General features: G+C 32.2%; 1 protein-coding gene across 2 annotated transcripts in view; it reads left to right on the forward strand.

Moving 5' to 3' along the window:
- LOC145314651 (uncharacterized) overlaps window positions 1–19,760 on the forward strand; it is an 89,119-nt gene extending 69,359 nt beyond the window's left edge. For both annotated transcript variants that reach the window (XM_080154659.1, XM_080154657.1), the window contains exons 15-20: window positions 3,129–3,203; window positions 4,923–5,026; window positions 5,665–5,711; window positions 6,143–6,326; window positions 7,425–7,520; window positions 19,053–19,760. In XM_080154659.1, the coding sequence (XP_080010785.1) occupies window positions 3,129–3,203; window positions 4,923–5,026; window positions 5,665–5,711; window positions 6,143–6,326; window positions 7,425–7,520; window positions 19,053–19,315 (769 nt within the window). In that variant the 3' untranslated portion in view covers window positions 19,316–19,760. The remainder of the gene's footprint in view (window positions 1–3,128; window positions 3,204–4,922; window positions 5,027–5,664; window positions 5,712–6,142; window positions 6,327–7,424; window positions 7,521–19,052) is intronic.
- The last annotated feature ends 875 nt before the right edge of the window (window positions 19,761–20,635 follow it).

Here is a 20,635-nt window from a genome sequence, read left to right on the forward strand (position 1 = left end):
GGCATTTATTTGCTTTATTAATTAAAACTACTACTTATATTAGACCAGGAAGGGGATAGATATTGACAAACGTTAGTTTAATTAATCTTCTTACCTTTCTTCTTTCTATTTCTTACATTTCAGCAGACTCGTGTATAAGGGGGGGAGGAGGGTTGATACACCCTCCTAGGTGTCAACTATATACACCTCCCTTGACAAGAAACTCCATCCCCCTGATACACCCTCTAATAAAACTAAGGGGGATGTCAATGCCGCTTAATTTGGGTTACAGTGGGTGTCAAAAATTGTAAGTGGGCTGTCAAAACCCTGCTTTCAAAAAATGATTAATAGGAAATATAGATTGATTATAAATCTTACATTGTCTTATCCCTAATTTCCTGTAATTAGCGGCATATGTATTATATTAGGGTGTACCTAGTATTTTAAATGAAGGGGGGTGACGGGGATGACAAAAATGTTAAAAAGATCACCTATACAGTTTGAATCCTTATTAGCAGGGCTCGGCAGCCGCCTGTAAGACTCAGCCTAGGGAAATCAACCTTTTACTATTTTAAAAATCAGTTGTAAGTTTAAACCTGACCCCAAATTTCAAAATGGCAATTTCTCTTTTTTTTTAAATATTTAAATTTGAGGCTTGGTCGCGTGGCTGCCGAGATCTGATTATTAGGGAAGCTATATATAGGTTCTTAGCATTTATACGCCTTGGAATTAGCCTTAATATTAATCAGTATATTCACATTTGAGGGGGGGGGGAGGTATCACTAACCACACCCTCCCTGAAATATCCACTAATGAAATTATTATTCTAGTTTTTGTTTGTCTCAATAGTTTTTTCTTTAGTTTTGCTCAGCCACACAGAAATGTATTCCTCCTTATTAATTAGCCCATTTGAAAAAAATAATGAGCTCGATTATTATAATCAAATCCTAAAAATGAAAGTATGTCTTTTTGCTCTATCTTGTATTTTCGTAATCTTGCAAAAAATTCATGTACAATTTTGCTTAGACTTACAAACTAAAGTTCTGCTTATAAAAGTTCTGACAATCTACAAGAGTTATTGTTCGTTTCTTCTTCTTTCTGATTTTCGTGTTTCGCTTTAGTGAATGTTGTCATCCTTGTTTTCTAATGTGTTTATCCATGTATGTGACCATTTTAAGATTATGAATTTTGATTATTCGCAACTGAAAAAATGGATAATGGATATATAATACGTGGATATATTGACAAGGGAAAATATGTCGTCAATATTAGGTTGCTAATATGAAACTTATTTATTGGTCAGTTCGTTTATCAAGTAGGAAATGAGGGAATGAGGGAAAGGTTAAGGGGGTTGATTGGGGGTATTGTTATTTTATCCAACTGCGAGTATCACTTTATTAGAGTACATGAAAATCTGGGGCAACATCCATGTAATAGTATATTGATTCATTTCAGAGACAGTTTATTAATTGAATAAATTAATGAAATTCAGAGTAGAGCTGCTAGGAAATTTTACATCCCGTTTCCCCCCTAAATAATTATATGCTATAATATAACAAAGAATGTCTGTCTGTCTGTGTGTAACGAATCTTCTCGCTGACTGCTTTAAAGGGAAGCTTAGTTTAAAATTCAGTTCTTTAACAAAATAAAGGGTTGTAGGTCGAAGTGCCTCTATATAAAGAATAACCAATATAATAAAAGTTTTTATAGTATGGCATCGTATAACAGACTAACAAAACTGGTTTTAATCTTATAATCTTTTATATTAATATATCCGCGGAGAGCTGTCTATAATACGATAAATAACTATTATATTTAGCTTAGCATCTTTGATTAAGTTCATTCTTGTCAAAAGTTGATTTGAATCAATGAATTGAAAAACAAGTAATGCAGCAAAACAAGAGTCTCAAGCGAACATACACACACATAGACATCCTGTTATTAGAGTATTTAGGATTGTTTTAGATTGTCAGTCGGACGGACAGACATACCCTAAAACACCAAAATGTATTTATTATTAGCGATGCTACTCTATGATACACTTTGTTAGTGCGTCCATCCATCAGGCAGTCTGTAACACTATGATTTTCTCCGTTGCTAATTAACATAGACTGCTAAAATTTTCAGAGAAAATCCTATGAACTGTCTGTCTGTCTGTCTGTCGTTCATGCTTCGAAAGACATAAATACTTTTTTTTTATAAAGGTTTTGTGATTTTCTAGGATTTATTTATATTCTCTCTATTTCATTTTCTTATGACAACTGAACATCTATTCATAACTCACTTTGTCTGTTTGTCCATTCTTGTGTTTTTCTGTGCTTCACTACTTATGGATGTTGTCATCCCACTTGTTTATTTATAATTTGAAACAAACCAGATTTAAAATTTTGTTATTAGAAAGCTCTTTGTTGTATTATGTCATTTTTGGTGTTATGTTTTATTTAACAATTTAATAGTTGTTTTTATAAATGAGAGGTATACTAATGCTGCGCCCCTATAGGCCTCTTGGGGCACTTGAGGGAAACCAATGGGGGGGGGGATAATTGACCCAAATGACCAATCAAAGGCCAGTTTAAAATTTACCATTGGTCAATTACGATGTATACTGACGTATCATTGGTCATTTTTTATTGGACACTATATTTTATTATTAAAAATAGAAAAGGTTAAGGTTCACTATCAACCATATTGGTCAAGCGGTTAGCGAGATCTTGAGTTACAGACACACAGACAATTAGACATCATGTTATTTTAATATAAGTATATAAACTTTTCAAAAATGTTTTTAATATATGGGTTAAAGTTTTTTCTTGTAAATAAACGATTTTATCCATCTAATACATTTAAAATGTACATCTAACTATTTGAATAGAGGACTAACAGACAAACATTACAAATTTTGGATAATGGAAAGAAAACGAAGTTGCGGGTTTCGTCGTTTTTTTACAGCAGCTTTATTTAGGTTTATTTTATGATAACGTTAATGATTGCCCCGCAAGGTTAGGAAATGTTAGAGTTTCCCACAGGGTTTAGAAATATGAGAAAGGCTGCTGTGAAAATAGGACGAAACCTGCTACTTCGTTTTCTTTCCATGATCCCATTTTTTTAACTGCAAAGATTTCCTATAAATGTTATTCTTTTTATTTCAGTCAACCATTGTTGTTCCATTCTGTGATCAAAGCCCTACCAAATCTGGAAGAACTAAGTGTTTGGACATCCCTAAGGTAGATATTTTTTTTCTTGATAGATAGATAGATTGGATTAAAGCCCTACCAAATCTGGAAGAACTATGTGTTTGGACGTCGCTAAGGTAGATATTGTTTTCTAGATATATAGACGATAGATAGCTATATTGACTATTACAGATAGATAGATAGAGGATAGAGATTCTGAAGATCTATGTGTTTGGACTTTTTTTTAGGTAGAAATTATATCAATACATAAAGATTTAGATGGACAAAAAACTAGATGGACCAGAAAAAGAATTTACAATTGTGTTTAAGAACCTTTCATTAAAGTATGTAGTAAGGATTTTTTGTCTGTAAGTTTAATTAAATAGAACCGATTGAGTTATAGAATGGTTTTATGCTATTCTGTATATTTATGATAGCAAGCGCTTCGAGTTATTTAACCATTTTTACGAATGTAACTCCCCACTCCCTCTAAGATAAACAGAACATGAATAGGATGCCATAAACATCTCCATAGATTAATTAATTAGAAAAAAAGAGCAAGAGAGAGGCCAGCTAGTTTGTAAGTTTATTTAAACTTATATAAATATTTTATTTTCAATTTAATGTTGTGTTTAAAAGAAATTTATCAAGTGCCCCTAGAGTCATCTAGGGTTAAGAAATATGCATGCATATATTTAACGGAACTAACCGTCACGGATTAACAAGCTCATCCAATCTATAATAATGATGTACTAATGTATTATAGTTTATCAATTAATCTGTGACATGATTGCGTGCCTGCTTGCTGTCCAGGGGGGTATCAGGTCCGAATCTAATTTTCATCTTGACACACTGGAGATGTTAAAAAAGTATATATTGCTGCTATGTCTGGCACATGACACTAATAGTAAGAGTAGGGTGAATTCCTTAGCTCTTAAACAGGCGCTACCCATTACCATGCACAAATAGAACTCCCATACAAAAGTAGTGCTGGTTAGTGATGACATAACCTATGTCGTATGTAAGTTCGGTCATATAAGGATAATGAACCAGTTAAACAGTTTGATATTAAAATTATATCATTATTAAGAGATGATGTTCATCAGCAAAATTTGTTATCATGGGGGATTTTGGACAGCTTAGACCCTGTTACACCTTAATTGTTTCATCAACATATAAATAAAATAATCAAAAATTCATTAGTTTTTTGAAAAAGTTTTGAACTAAACCTTATAAAATATTTAATATTTTAATGAAGTAAAACTTAATAATATTAAAATATAATGTAATTAACCTCAAATAATATTTTGCTTTATATATTCTAAAAACACTGTAAAAAAAGAGAACTCTAGCGGAAAAATTATAGACTAAAAACTTTTACTCTCTATAATTAACTTTACCGCGACTGTTGGACCAATCTGGCCCTCTCCAATCAAGGGGAAGGGGGAGTTGGGCTTTCTCGAATAAAAAGGGTATTATTAGCCAGAGAGAGAGAGAGAGGGGACAATGGGCTGTTTATTACAATAGTCCCCAAAGTTTTACAAGAATGTTTTTTTTAATCGTTGAATTAACAACTTTGGGGACTTTTACTAAATTTTGATTGGTTTATTAAATTCAGTGTCTAAACGTTTCAACTACTAATTATAATCTACAGAAGAGGTAAATTTGTGTATCATCATGGGGTTGTACATCAATTTATCAGCCATATTGTCTTATCCCTTTAGATCCCTAATTATAAGCGCAGCTACTGTATAACTGTTATCTGTTTAGGCAAGTACCAGACCTGGCCACGTCGGACGTGCCTGGGGTGACAAGTTTGAAGCTGGGCGGACTATCACATCATTCATTCTTCACACAGTCTCTAACTATTATGGGTAAGTATTTAACATTATTTCCGCTGAATTAGAACCGGTTCTCAGCAATACTGAAAAACCACGTATTACTTACAATTTTCCACGAATATTAGAAGGAAGTCAATGCCAATTTTGTTAGCCATTGCCTTCGGCCCTTTAGGCTTGTAAAACTGGTTTTAATCTAATAATTTTTTATTTTATTTATATCCGCGGAAAGCTGTCTATAATACGATATGATTAATAACCATTAGAGGATAATTATTGAGATAGCGCAGCAAGAACAACATAAAAACATAAAACAATTATGCAATGGCGTACAACTAGTTGCGCGAAGCGTTTCCCAAAAATGTTGACAATTACCGTTAAAAAAAAATGAGGGAAGTTAATTTGAGAGTAGGCTTAAGGGGATGTAGTACAGACAAAAAGGATATGCTTTGTAGTCAGATGGGTTGGATACCCCCCCCCCCCCCTCCTACATTATCGACATACTTAAAAGTAAATAGGACAAAAAGTAGCATAGCAATTGAAATTAAAAATTGTTAAATTATGATTGGGTTAAATGTAGAATTAGACAATGGCAATGCAGAATAATAATTGAGACTTGCAAAATGTTTTTTGTAAAAATGATTGAAAATATTAATTTTTGTTTTAATTTTTAGGTGAAAATCTTGTATCTCTAAAGCTAGAAACCATTTATTTTGATATCAGGAAAGTTCATGTTTATATTACAATCTTGTCCATAGATTACAGCTCTTATAGTTAATTTTGGTATGTTGGAATTGTCATATCGATTTTAAACTTTGCACGATGATTCCTGTAACAGTAAGGTACGATTTAGAACTTGTGGCAATTCAAATCGCTACCAGAATGTCCAATATTAATTTTTAACTTTTCAAAGTTTTAGTACAATATAACTATACCTATTCACCTAATTTTTGTATTAAGGATTCATAGGACATCAAGGTACAATAGGTAAAGCATCTCTAAAATCAAGTTTTAAAATGCAAGTATTTCCAAAAACAGTATCCTCTAGCAATTTTGCAACAATTTCTTAACTTTAAGTTAAAGGTTCGAAATGATGAAAATGTGTATCTTCTTTTACAATTTAAATGAAAACAATATGAATTTTTGTGGTATAGTATTGACGAAATTGGGCTGCTGTGCCCCCACCTCGAAGAATTGAGTATCATCAATGCCAGAGCAGCCATAGGATCCTCTGGAGGCCCTAGTGCAATCACCAGCCTACAGACAACCAACTCCATCACACAGAATCATACATCCAAGCTAAAACCTACCAAACCATTCTCTAAACTGAAACTAGGTATGTTTATCAATAATAGATAGGCTGTCTGTTCGTTTGTTTGTCTGTTTGCTTGTTTTTCTGTTTGTCTGTGAGATTGTCTGTATGTTTGTCTGTTTTTTTGTTTGTTCTTTTCGTATGTCTGTATGTTTGTCAGTATGTTTGTCAATATGTTTTTTGTTTGTTTGTATGTTTGTTTTTCTGTTCATTTGTCTGTTTGTTTGTTTGTTTGTTTGTATGTTTGTTTGTCTGTTTGTTTGTCTGTTTGTTTGTCTGTTTGTTTGTCTGTTTGTTTGTCTGTTTGTTTGTCTGTTTGTTTGTCTGTTTGTTTGTCTGTTTGTTTGTCTGTTTGTTTGTCTGTTTGTTTGTCTCTTTGTTTGTCTCTTTGTTTGTCTCTTTGTTTGTCTCTTTGTTTGTCTGTTTGTTTGTCTGTTTGTTTGTCTGTTTGTTTGTCTGTTTGTTTGTATGTTTGTTTGTCTGTTTGTTTGTCTGTTTGTTTGTCTGTTTGTTTGTCTGTTTGTTTGTCTCTTTGTTTGTCTCTTTGTTTGTCTCTTTGTTTGTCTCTTTGTTTGTCTCTTTGTTTGTCTCTTTGTTTGTCTGTTTGTTTGTCTGTTTGTTTGTCTGTTTGTTTGTCTGTTTGTTTGTCTGTTTGTTTGTCTGTTTGTTTGTCTGTTTGTTTGTTTGTCTGTATGTTTGGCTCTGATTTTGTATGTTTGTTTGACTGTTTGTTTGTCTGTTTACATGATGTTTGTTTGTCTCTTTGTTTGTCGGTTTGTTTGTCTGTTTATTTGTCTGTGTTTGTTTGTCTATTTGTCTGTGTTTGTTTGTCTTTTTGTCTGCTTTATTGTATGTTTGTCTGTCTGTTTGTCTGTCTTGTTCATCTTTTGTCTAATTTGTTGTCTATTTGTTTGTCTGTTTATTTGTCTGTATATTTGTTTGTTTGTCTGTTTGTCTCTTTGTTTGTATGTTTCTGTTTGTTTGTTTGTCTGTTCATTTGTCTGTCCGTATACAAACTAGTGATGCTATGAAAAGTAAATTCTTGTCCTATGCATATAGAATTGATTTGATTCGATTTTGTTATTGTTGTGCTACTTATGAACATTATTATTCTTGTTTTAGTGTACCTGTTCTTGGTCCAGTATACTGATACACAATACACAGCTCTCCATTATATACTTAGATATGCAACTAGTCTAGAGAGTATACAAGTTACAGGTAAAAATTTTTTTTTTTGGGAGGGGTAGCCCTCCCCTCATTTTAAATTTTAGTTAAAAAAAATAAAAAAAATTTTTTTGGGCGGGAGGGTATTTTTCATTTTTTTGGGGGGGGTTAGGGGTGTCCCACCCCCCCCCCCCAAAAAAATAGTTATAAACCTTCCCGGGACCTATGAGAAGCTACCCTGTTAAGGAGAACCCGATCGGTTCAGCGGTTAGCGAGATCCTTTGGTACAAACACACAGACACACAGATACACAGACACACAGATACACAGACACACAGACATCCTGTTACTTTAGTATAAGGATATACAGATATACAACTAGTCTAGAAAGTATACAAGTTACAGGTATAGATAGATAGTATAGATACAGATACTACTCCATATTATATATACAGATATACAACTATAGAGAGTATACAAGTTACAGGTATAGATAGATAGTATAGATACAGATACTACTCTATATTATATATACAGATATACAACTAGTCTAGAGAGTATACAAGTTACAGGTATAGATAGATAGTATAGATACAGATACTACTCTATATTATATATACAGATATACAACTATAGAGAGTATACAAGTTACAGGTATAGATAGATAGTATAGATACAGATACTACTCCATATTATATATACAGATATACAACTATAGAGAGTATACAAGTTACAGGTATAGATAGATAGTATAGATACAGATACTACTCTATATTATATATACAGATATACAACTAGTCTAGAGAGTATACAAGTTACAGGTATAGATAGATAGTATAGATACAGATACTACTCTATATTATATATACAGATATACAACTATAGAGAGTATACAAGTTACAGGTATAGATAGATAGTATAGATACAGATACTACTCCATATTATATACTAGTGAATCGGTGGTGCAGGCACCACCTAAAAAATCATATTCTACGTTATCTCACTTCTGAATATTAACCCTATTCTTCCATTGACTTATCCCCGACTATTTACCTTTTTTCTTCCATTGACCTATCCCCGACTATTAACTTTTTTTTCTTCCATTGAGCTATCCCTGTATATTAACCTTTTTTTCTTCCATTGAACTATCCCCAACTATTAAACTTTTTTCTTCCATTGACCTATCCCCGACTATTAATTTTCTTTTCTTCTATTGAACTATCCCCGACTATTAACCTTTTTTCTTTCATTGACCTATCCCTGAATATTAACTTTTTTTCTTCCATTGACCTATCCCCGACTATTAATAATTTTTCTTCCATTGACCTATCCCCGACTATTAACTATTTTTCTTCCATTGACCTATCCCCGAATATTAACTTTTTTTCTTCCATTGACCTATCCCTGACTATTAACCTTTCTTCTTCCATTGACCTATCCCCGACTATTAACTATTTTTCTTCCATTGACCTATCCCCGACTATTAACTATTTTTCTTCCATTGACCTATCCCCTAATATTAACTTTTTTTCTTCCATTGACCTATCCCGACTATTAACCTTTTTTTCTTCCATTGAGCTATCCCTGTATATTAACCTTTTTTTCTTCCATTGACCTATCCCCAACTATTAAACTTTTTTCTTCCATTGACCTATCCCCGACTATTAATCTTATTTCTTACATTGACCTATCCCCGACTATTAACTATTTTTCTTCCATTGACCTATCCCCGAATATTAACTTTTTTTCTTCCATTGACCTATCCCCGACTATTAATCTTATTTCTTCCATTGACCTATCCCCGACTATTAATCTTATTTCTTCCATTGACCTATCCCCGACTATTAATCTTATTTCTTCCATTAACCTATCCCCGACTATTAATCATTTTTCTTCCATTGACCTATCCCCGTCTATTAATCTTATTTCTTCCATTGACCTATCCCCGACTATTAATCTTATTTCTTATATTGACCTATCCCTCAATCTCTCTCTCTCTCTCTCTCTCTCTCTCTCTCTCTCTCTCTCTCTCTCTCTCCGAACCGTACTACAAATCAAGTTACTCATGAAGATTACTACGACTTTTATAGTTTCGTTTATTCATCATTTTTTAAAGATTTAATGTCCCTCTCTCTCAATTCCCTTTTCTTCCGTCTTTATTTTAATTTCATTATTTTTATTTAAAACCGTATTTATAATTTTGTCTTAATTAAAATTATTGTCCTGAAAGGGTTAAACTATTTAGCTAAATGTTAAATTTTAGTTTAATATCTGAACACATTCGGGCGCGTCGCTAGTATCATATTACATTAAAACTTAGTTTTCCTTGATTTACTATATTATAAACTTAAATTTTCTATTTTATGAATAGAAATTTAATACTTCAATATAATTTGAATAGCAACGTGAAATGAAAAATTTAATTTATTCTTCATAGAGTAAAATAATGGGTCTTATCATTCTGGTCATTGAGAGTTTATTATTGATTATTGAACCAGTATGAGTTTTTAACATCTGACCTTTGGAAAACTTGAGCTCGTTTATAGACATTTATTTCCTATATAGATCTGTCATGGATCTTGATGCAATACAGCAGGCCGTTTTGTAAATGTTAAAAATTGGAAGATTTCATTAAATAAAAGTAATCGCAAATATAAGTATTAAATGAGAGTATACAAGTTACAGGTATAGATAGATAGTATAGAAACAGATACTACTCTATATTATACTAGCGGCTACGCCCCTAGAGGCCTCTAGGGGCACTTGAGGAGGAGAGAGTCGAATTTAATAATTCAATTTCTTATTTTAGATTTTAAAAGAAAAAGTAAAACAATTTACGTTTGATGTTTGTTTTTCGTTGAACTCTCTTTCTAAAATTGAGAAATTTAAAAAAAAATTATTTTCTCTAGGGAGGGTGGTGGTATCCTCCCCCAAAATAGTTATAAACCTTCCCGGGACATATGAGAATCTACCCTGTTAAGAAGAACCCGATCGGTTCAGCGGTTAGCGAGATCCTTCGGTACAAACACACAGACACACAGATACATCCTGTTACTTTATTATAAGGATACTAAGATATACAACTATAGAGAGTATACAAGTTATAGTTATAGATAGATAGTATAGATACAGATACTACTCTATATTATATATACAGATATACAACTATAGAGAGTATACAAGTTATAGTTATAGATAGATAGTATAGATACAGATACTACTCTATATTATACTAGCGGCTACGCCCCTAGAGGCCTCTAGGGGCACTTGAGGAGGAGAGAGTCGAATTTAATAATTCAATTTCTTATTTTAGATTTTAAAAGAAAAAGTAAAAAAAAATTACGTTTGATGTTTGTTTTTCGTTGAACTCTCTTTCTAAAATTGAGAAATTAAAAAAAAAATTTATTTCTCTAGGGAGGGTGGTGGTACCCTCCCCCAAAATAGTTATAAACCTTCCCGGGACATATGAGAATCTACCCTGTTAAGGAGAACCCGATCGGTTCAGCGGTTAGCGAGATCCTTCGGTACAAACACACAGACACACAAACATCCTGTTACTTTATTATAAGGATACTAAGATATACAACTATATATAGAGAGTATACAAGTTACAGGTATAGATAGATAGTATAGATACAGATACTACTCTATATTATATATACAGATATACAACTAGTCTAGAGAGTATACAAGTTACAGGTATAGATAGATAGTATAGATACAGATACTTCTCTATATTATATATACAGATATGCAACTAGTATAGAGAGTATACAATTTACAGGTATAGATAGATAGTATAGATACAGATACTACTCTATATTGTATATACAGATATACAACTATAGAGAGTATACAAGTTACAGGTATAGATAGATAGTATAGATACAGATACTACTCTATATTATATATACAGATATACCACTATAGAGAGTATACAAGTTACAGGTATAGATAGATAGTATAGATACAGATACTACTCTATATTATAATAGTTGGTGCGCGTCCTTTTTTATGAATATATTATATATACAGATATACAACTATAGAGAGTATACAAGTTACAGGTATAGATAGATAGTATAGATACAGATACTACTCTATATTATATATACAGATATACAACTATAGAGAGTATACAAGTTACAGGTATAGATAGATAGTATAGATACAGATACTACTCTATATTATATATACAGATATACAACTATAGAGAGTATACAAGTTACAGGTATAGATAGATAGTATAGATACAGATACTACTCTATATTATATATACAGATATACAACTATAGAGAGTATACAAGTTACAGGTATAGATAGATAGTATAGATACAGATACTACTCTATATTATATATACAGATATACAACTAGTCTAGAGAGTATACAAGTTACAGGTATAGATAGATAGTATAGATACAGATACTACTCTATATTATATATACAGATATACCACTATAGAGAGTATACAAGTTACAGGTATAGATAGATAGTATAGATACAGATACTACTCTATATTATATATACAGATATACAACTATAGAGAGTATACAAGTTACAGGTATAGATAGATAGTATAGATACAGATACTACTCTATATTATATATACAGATATACAACTATAGAGAGTATACAAGTTACAGGTATAGATAGGTAGTATAGATACAGATACTACTCTATATTATATATACAGATATACAACTATAGAGAGTATACAAGTTACAGGTATAGATAGATAGTATAGATACAGATACTACTCTATATTATATATACAGATATACAACTATAGAGAGTATACAAGTTACAGGTATAGATAGATAGTATAGATACAGATACTACTCTATATTATATATACAGATATACAACTATAGAGAGTATACAAGTTACAGGTATAGATAGATAGTATAGATACAGATACTACTCTATATTATATATACAGATATACAACTAGTCTAGAGAGTATACAAGTTACAGGTATAGATAGATAGTATAGATACAGATACTACTCTATATTATATATACAGATATACCACTATAGAGAGTATACAAGTTACAGGTATAGATAGATAGTATAGATACAGATACTACTCTATATTATATATACAGATATACAACTATAGAGAGTATACAAGTTACAGGTATAGATAGATAGTATAGATACAGATACTACTCTATATTATATATACAGATATACAACTATAGAGAGTATACAAGTTACAGGTATAGATAGATAGTATAGATACAGATACTACTCTATATTATATATACAGATATACAACTATAGAGAGTATACAAGTTACAGGTATAGATAGATAGTATAGATACAGATACTACTCTATATTATATATACAGATATACAACTATAGAGAGTATACAAGTTACAGGTATAGATAGATAGTATAGATACAGATACTACTCTATATTATATATACAGATATACAACTATAGAGAGTATACAAGTTACAGGTATAGATAGATAGTATAGATACAGATACTACTCTATATTATATATACAGATATACAACTAGTCTAGAGAGTATACAAGTTACAGGTATAGATAGATAGTATAGATACAGATACTACTCTATATTATATATACAGATATACCACTATAGAGAGTATACAAGTTACAGGTATAGATAGATAGTATAGATACAGATACTACTCTATATTATATATACAGATATACAACTAGTCTAGAGAGTATACAAGTTACAGGTATAGATAGATAGTATAGATACAGATACTACTCTATATTATATATACAGATATACCACTATAGAGAGTATACAAGTTACAGGTATAGATAGATAGTATAGATACAGATACTACTCTATATTATATATACAGATATACAACTATAGAGAGTATACAAGTTACAGGTATAGATAGATAGTATAGATACAGATACTACTCTATATTATATATACAGATATACAACTATAGAGAGTATACAAGTTACAGGTATAAATAGATAGTATAGATTAAACATTTAAGATTATTACATAGTCACTAGTTTATCATAAAAAGACAAATATTTTAATATTTATTTCTCGCATCGTATTATAAACGGCTTCCCGCGAATATATATAGAGTACAATTATGAGATTAAAACTAGTTTTTTTAGCCCCGAGGTGCCGAAGGCATTGGCTAAAAAACTGGTTTTAATCTTATGATTGTACATTTTCAAATTCGTAGAAATCTGGATATAATACGATGCTAGATAGTTTTTTCGTATGGAGGAGAACCGGTGCATATCCACCGGATTCGAATGAATACGAGAAAATATAATTTATGTTATAAAAGTGACAAAAACTATTTATGGTATAATTTACAGTTTACAAAAGTGTTCCAAAATATTTTGGGTCTCAAAAAAGTCATGGAGTAAAAAAAGGAGTTTTCTTGGTTTAAATTTTAATTTTAGGAAACTTTCGTCCGCCAATTTACTCCCAACCAAAAAGTTGAATTACCACACTATTGTTACTGACGGAAGGACGGACGGACGGACAGACGGACAAACAGGAGAAGCGAGTAATAGAAAATAACAATATTTCCCGTATGGCTTCGAAACCGATTATTATCCGCTGGATTAGAATCGGTTCTTGGCCATACCAAAAAATCATGTATAGCATCGTATTACAGACAATTTTCCACGAATATTAAAAAAAAAGAACACAGTAATAGTGTCTGACTGATTATGACGTAACAAAAAGAATTAGCCAATGAGAGGCCGCTATTGACCAATGGTAAAATTTATAGTGGCCTCTCATTGGCTAATTTTTTTTGTTACGTCATAATCAGTCAGACACTTTTACTGTGTTCAAATAAAATCATCATAAGGCCACTCGAGGCTAACAAAATTGTTTTATAATTCTTTACGTACGATACCTCTTTATGTTACGTTGAAGTCTCCCATATATTAAAAAAATTTCGATTTTATTGTCATTTCTTTTGGGAGGGTGGTGGTACCCTCCCCCAAAATAGTTATAAACCTTCCCGGGACCCATGAGAATCTACCCTGTTAAGGAGAACACGATCGGTTTAGCGGTTAGCGAGATCCTTCGGTACAGACACAAAAACAAACAAACATCCTGTTACTTTATTATAAGGATAACTATTTTACTCCTCTTTACCTCTTTTCTCTGGCAGAACTAATTTGTTTTGATGCTTTGATATGAAACCAACAACTTTTTTGATGCGTAGGATCTCTTAAACTGCCTCTTAATGTTGGTTTGGGTACGTCAACCATCCGTATGAACGCTATGTCATCAAAGCAAATTATGTATAAATAGCGGCTACGCCCCGGCCTAGAGGCCTAAAGAGGCTCTTGGGGTGGTAAGTGTTGAATTTTAAGTTCAAAAAGAAAGATTTTTTTAGGGGGTTGGTTGTAAATTTCTTTAAACCAGGACCTATGAGAAGCTACACTCTAAAGGAGAACCGTATCGGTTCAATGGTTAGCAAGCACACTGAGATTCTGTTACTTTATATTGAAAACTACTAGAGTCTTCGTTCCTAGCCTCTAGGGGTAATTTTTCATTTTTGGGGGGTTTGGGGGTGTCCCACCCCCCAAGAAAATAGCTTAAAACCATCCCAGGACCAGTAGGTATATACCCTGAAGAGTAGAGCCCAATCGGTTCAGTAGTTACTGAGACAGACAGACAGACATCGTACTACTTTGTATCGTACAAATGGACATTGTTTTAGTAGCGAAGCCTCTCTTTAAAAATAAAACAAGTATGTTCGTCTGTTTTAGTAAGTTATTTTATATTTATTTTGGCTAAATGACCATGAAAGTTAGCGTCCTTGTTCAGTTTAAAAAAATGTTTTTCTGTTCAAAATTGGTATTTTTCACGTTAAAATAAAAGGGTTTTTGTTCCTATCTTAACAAAGATGATAAAATCCAAAGAATAATCTTATAATATAATAGGGATAAGACAAAGAGTGATAAAATGTCTTAATGATGATAAAAAAAACCTTCTGTAGATTAAAATTATAGGTTGAAAAGTAAGGACACTTCTAGTTTAAACCAATCAAACAATCAATAATGCCAGTGAATCGGAGAGCGTGATAATAAAACTTTAAGTACCATAATTATTTATTGTCCAATCTACTAATGCCCTCCCTGATTAATAATGTCTAGGGTTGGCAATCCGTCCAATTTTCTAAACCTGATTCTGATTCTTACAAAAATCCGCCCAAAAATGAAACGCATTAATTTGTGAATTCCGGATTCTAGCAATATTTTCATTTTATTTTATGACCGCAGAACAATTGATCTTTGAAACACTGAATATAATTTGTTGTGCTTCGCTACTGACGGATGTTATCATCCTTGTTTCACAAGATTATCAGAGGGAGAGAGAGGGGACAATGGGCTGTTTATTATAGTAGTCCTTAAAGTTTTACAATAAGGTATACTTATTTGTTGGCTTAACAACTTTGGGGACTATAGTAAATTTTGATTGGTTGGCTCATTAAGTTGAGTGATTAAACGTTTTAACCACTAATTTTAATCTACAAATGGGGTAATTATGTGTAACATCATTGGGGATGTACATCAATTTAACTGCCATTATCTTATCCCTTTAGAACTTTGTATGATTATACAGTGTGTTTTTTTGAGAACTTTTTTGAAAGCAATTTTACCCCACTTATAGTTATCAGAATTTAATGATTAATGGCTTATTTTCTTCGTTTTTTAAGGCAATTATTAGAACACCAAAAAAATATTTCAGTTTTCATTTAAAAAGTACAGTACAATATAAAATTCAAAACTTAGGTGTCAACGTCTAAAAATGGTTTTAGCACATTTTTCTTATGTTCAAATATTCAACCTTTTGCAAGAATGGCTGCTAAACACTTCATAATGTATACAGATACTACTAAGGACTTGTACTAGAACATATTAAAGTTTGAAGGTCATATCTCAACCAGGGAAAAAGTACTGGCCCCTCAAAGTCGACTACAGAAAATCCAATTTTTTTCTTGCAAACGGTAGAAGATTTAGGCATAAGAAAAATGCGCTAAAACCATTTTTAGATGTTGACACCTAAGTTTTGAAATTTAGATTTTACTGTACTTTTTAAATGAAAACTGAAATATTTTTTTGGTGTTCTAATAATTGCCTTAAAAAACGAAGAAAATAAGCCATTAATCATTAAATTCTGATAACTATAAGTGGGGTAAAATTGCTTTCAAAAAAGTTCTCATAAAAAAAAACACACTGTAGAACAATAGTTGCGTGATAGAAAAAGCGTGTCCAATTTGACATGATGTCAACAAATATTAGGCTAGTTAATAAAAGTAACTGGATGTCTGTTTGTACCGTAGGATCTTGCTAACCGTTTAATCAATGTGGTTCTCATTTACAATGTAGCTTCAAACTAGTAGAATTAAAAATTGGGGAGGGCTGGTCAACCATGCCCCCAAATTTTATTTTATTTTTAAATTAAAAAAAAAAAGTTAGGTTATCGAATTCAACACACCATCCTAAAGTGCCCCTAGAGGCCTGTAGGGGCGTAGCCGCTAATGAGATGATAGAAAAAGCATGTCCAATTTGACATGATGTCAACAAATATTAGGCTAGGAGAATAGATATAGAATGAATAGATCCAGAATCACATAGATTTATCAATTTGACCATAGTAGGGTACGATAGTTCTTCCCTCAATTAGTTCATACTATCTTAATTTCTGGGCCTCTAATTAAACCCCTTCCTCCACTACTTCTACATTATATACTAATGACTTACATAAGTAATTACTTCATAATTGCTTGTTAAGCATCAAATAACAATCCAATAGAAAAAAAGACATGCTTTGTCTGCAGCAAAGTGTGAAAGCTGATTTCGAATTTAAATTTTTGTTTTTTTGACATTTTTTTTTTAAAGAGTAACTTTTAAAAAATCTTTTTTTTTAACTAGTTTCAGAAAAATATTTATTAAATTTTCAAAGTTTAATTAAAAATGTAATTTAAGTCTACTGTATACTTTTTTTGTATAATTGAAAAAAGTTCGAGACATCTAGCGTTTTAATTTTAATCTATACAATTTCAGATTGATCTTTTAAGAAAACGAAATTTAACCCTTAATAGACGAAAAATAAGATACCTCCTATATCTACGGGGAACGTTCAAATACAACTATGATATTTTTTAGATTAGGGTAATCGAGAATTGCATTACACCATGAGGATGAAAGGGTTGTAAATTTATTCACAATTATTGCCCCCAAACTAATAAATAATAACCGCATCACACTACAGACTTAATAAATGTTTTCTATACAGCCGTGTTGAGCTTAATAAAGATGTGGCGGAATGTCTTGGCCGACTATGGGGCTCGGCATAATAATTCATGCACAGTAATGATTACAAGACAAAAGTCGTGCAATCAAAAAACATGTTCTTTCGTATAACCTTTATGTCTACATACTCTAACCAATAATATACTCGAATTGTTTATATACTAATTACATCTAGATTTAATCCTTATAATAAAGTAAAAGGATGTTTGTTTGTCTGTTCCGAAAAATCTCGCTAACCGCTGAACCTTAACTATTTTGGGTGAGGGTATCACCACCCTCCAAAGAGAAATCACAAAAAATCGAAAAAATAAATAAATATTCTCGCTTTTGCTTAGAGCCTAGATAATTATTTCTCGAATTAGAAATATTAAATATAATTTGATAATAGATAGACATACAAACAGACAGGCTTGACAATCAAATCAGGAAGGGAGGGGACATTGGGTTGTTTATTATTTTAGTCTCCAAAGTTTATAAAACGTTTTCTTATTCGTTGGCTCGACAACTTTGGGAACTTTGGTCATTTAAGTTGAGTATCCAAACGTTCCAACCACTAATTGTAATCTCTAGAAGGGCCAATTTTGTATACAGTCATTGGGGATGTATGTCAATTTTTAGCCATTGTCTTATCCCTTTAGATCCCTGCAAACAAATATATAGATAGATAAAGAAAAGTTGACTGACTTAGCTAAAAATATAAAATTTTTAGGTACGCCCTACAGGTAAATAGACAGACAGATCGATAGACGAATAGGCAGATAGACAGATAGACAGATAGATAGATAGATAGATAGGCAGATAGGCAGATAGACAGATAGACAGATAGATAGATAGATAGATAGATAGATAGATAGATAGATAGATAGATAGATAGATAGATAGATAGATAGATAGATAGATAGATAGATAGATAGATATATAGATAGATAGATAGATAGATAGATAGATAGATAGATAGATAGACAGATAAACAGATAGATAGATAGACAGATAGATAGACAGATAGATAGATAGACAGGTAGATGGATAGACAGATAGACAGATAGATAGATGGAGATATAGATATATAGACAGATAGATAGATAGACAGATAGACAGATAGACAGATAGACAGATAGATAGATAGACAGATAGATAGATAGATAGACAGATAGACAGATAAACAGATAGATAGATAGACAGATAGACAGATAGATAGATAGACAGATAGATATATAGACAGATAGATAGATCGACAGAAATAGATAGATAGATCGACATAATAATATGTTTAATTTTTCAGGTACGCCCTACCTAACTGACAGCTGTATAACCTCCATCCTCGGGCTGAACCCGCTGTCCCGCCTCAAACGGTTCATCATGTCGCATCCTGTGGGGCAGGACCAGCCCCTGATGGTCCCGCTGACCGCCAGAACGGTCACGGCCCTGCACAAGTCATGTGCGGACCTCCAGTGCATTGGGGATCTCAAGTATTGGGCTCTGACGTCTGTACAACGACGGAAATTGTCGTTTGATTTGGGATGCACGTTGTCCATCGCAAAGTGAGCAGTGAAAGCTATAAAGCGAACACAGAGATTTTGCAAAGGTGGCGTGCGGTAATGGGGGTGTCAACACCACCCTTAAAATCCAAATCAGGAAGAACTGCCTTCCCCTTTTTCAATCCCTAAAGGTTTTACGTCCCCCTGTAAATCACTGTGCACGCAACTGGGGGGTTAATAACCCCCTTGGCTAAGCCTTTGACTAGTCTTTACCAGGCAGCCTTTCATGGGTCTGTAATTTAAGTGATGTTAAAAAAATTATTTGTAGTGAAAAATCATGATTAAGTTTTTCAAAAAAAATGTGATTTTTAAAATTTCTTCATGTACCACATTGTAAAAATTATTCATTATCATTTTTTTACATTTTTATATTCACTCTGTTTTACTATACATACGTTTTCAAATTATTTTTAATTAAATAATATAATATAATAAATATATTTTGGTAATTTTTCTTGTTTTGCTTTGCGTTTATTTATTGGTTTTTAAAAGCAAAGCTATTCTCTAATTAGGGTTGGTTCGTACGTCCGTCCAAACGTCTGTAAAGGTTAGCTCTTTTCGTTAATTTGGCCATGTTAGAATTTTCTTATCGATTTCAAACTTTGCATGATGATTCCTATGACAGTTAGATATGAATTCTTCAGTACAGACAGACATAAAGACAGATATATCCTGTTACTTAGAGGTTACCGATATCTTAATCTTCAGACAGACAGACACAGTTTTTTTTGTTTCACTAATGAAATATGAGTTAGAAAGAGTGAGGGGGGGGGTATGTAACCAGTGGCAGTTAGGGGAGATATTCCCATTCAATGAAATTATCAGTCACTTTTTGTTTAAACAATTTTCTCAGAATTCATTTTAAAGTTCAATTAAATTTTAATTCAATACTATAAAAAAAAAGCCAAGAATTACAACATCCATATGTAGCAAAGCACAAGAAAATCATGGATAGATAGATAGATAAATAGATAAAAGTGAAAGATCTCGTACTTAAAATCCAATTTTAGATTTCCAAGAAACATACAAATAATTTAACAGTAAATTTAGAATCACAAAATTCTCATTTATAAGGAAGCTTCACATAGGTCCTAGGGAGGTTTTAGGTTATTTTTATGCCACCTTCTTACCCCTTTCAATTCAATTTCCCTAGATACTAGTTGCGCTTCTGCTTGGAGGCCTCTTGGGGCATATAAATTTGGGGGTAGTTGGCCCATTCTAAATTCTATTTTGGAAGGGAGTCATTTTTTCTTGTGGCTATTTCTCTTGGGGAGGGGGGGGGTTGTTACCATCATCATAAAATCATAAACCTTCCAAGGATCTATGA

The sequence above is a fragment of the Acartia tonsa genome, chromosome 3 (genome assembly GCF_053477335.1).
Source record: "Acartia tonsa isolate MP-2025a chromosome 3, ASM5347733v1, whole genome shotgun sequence".
Classification (NCBI taxonomy): domain Eukaryota; kingdom Metazoa; phylum Arthropoda; class Copepoda; order Calanoida; family Acartiidae; genus Acartia; species Acartia tonsa.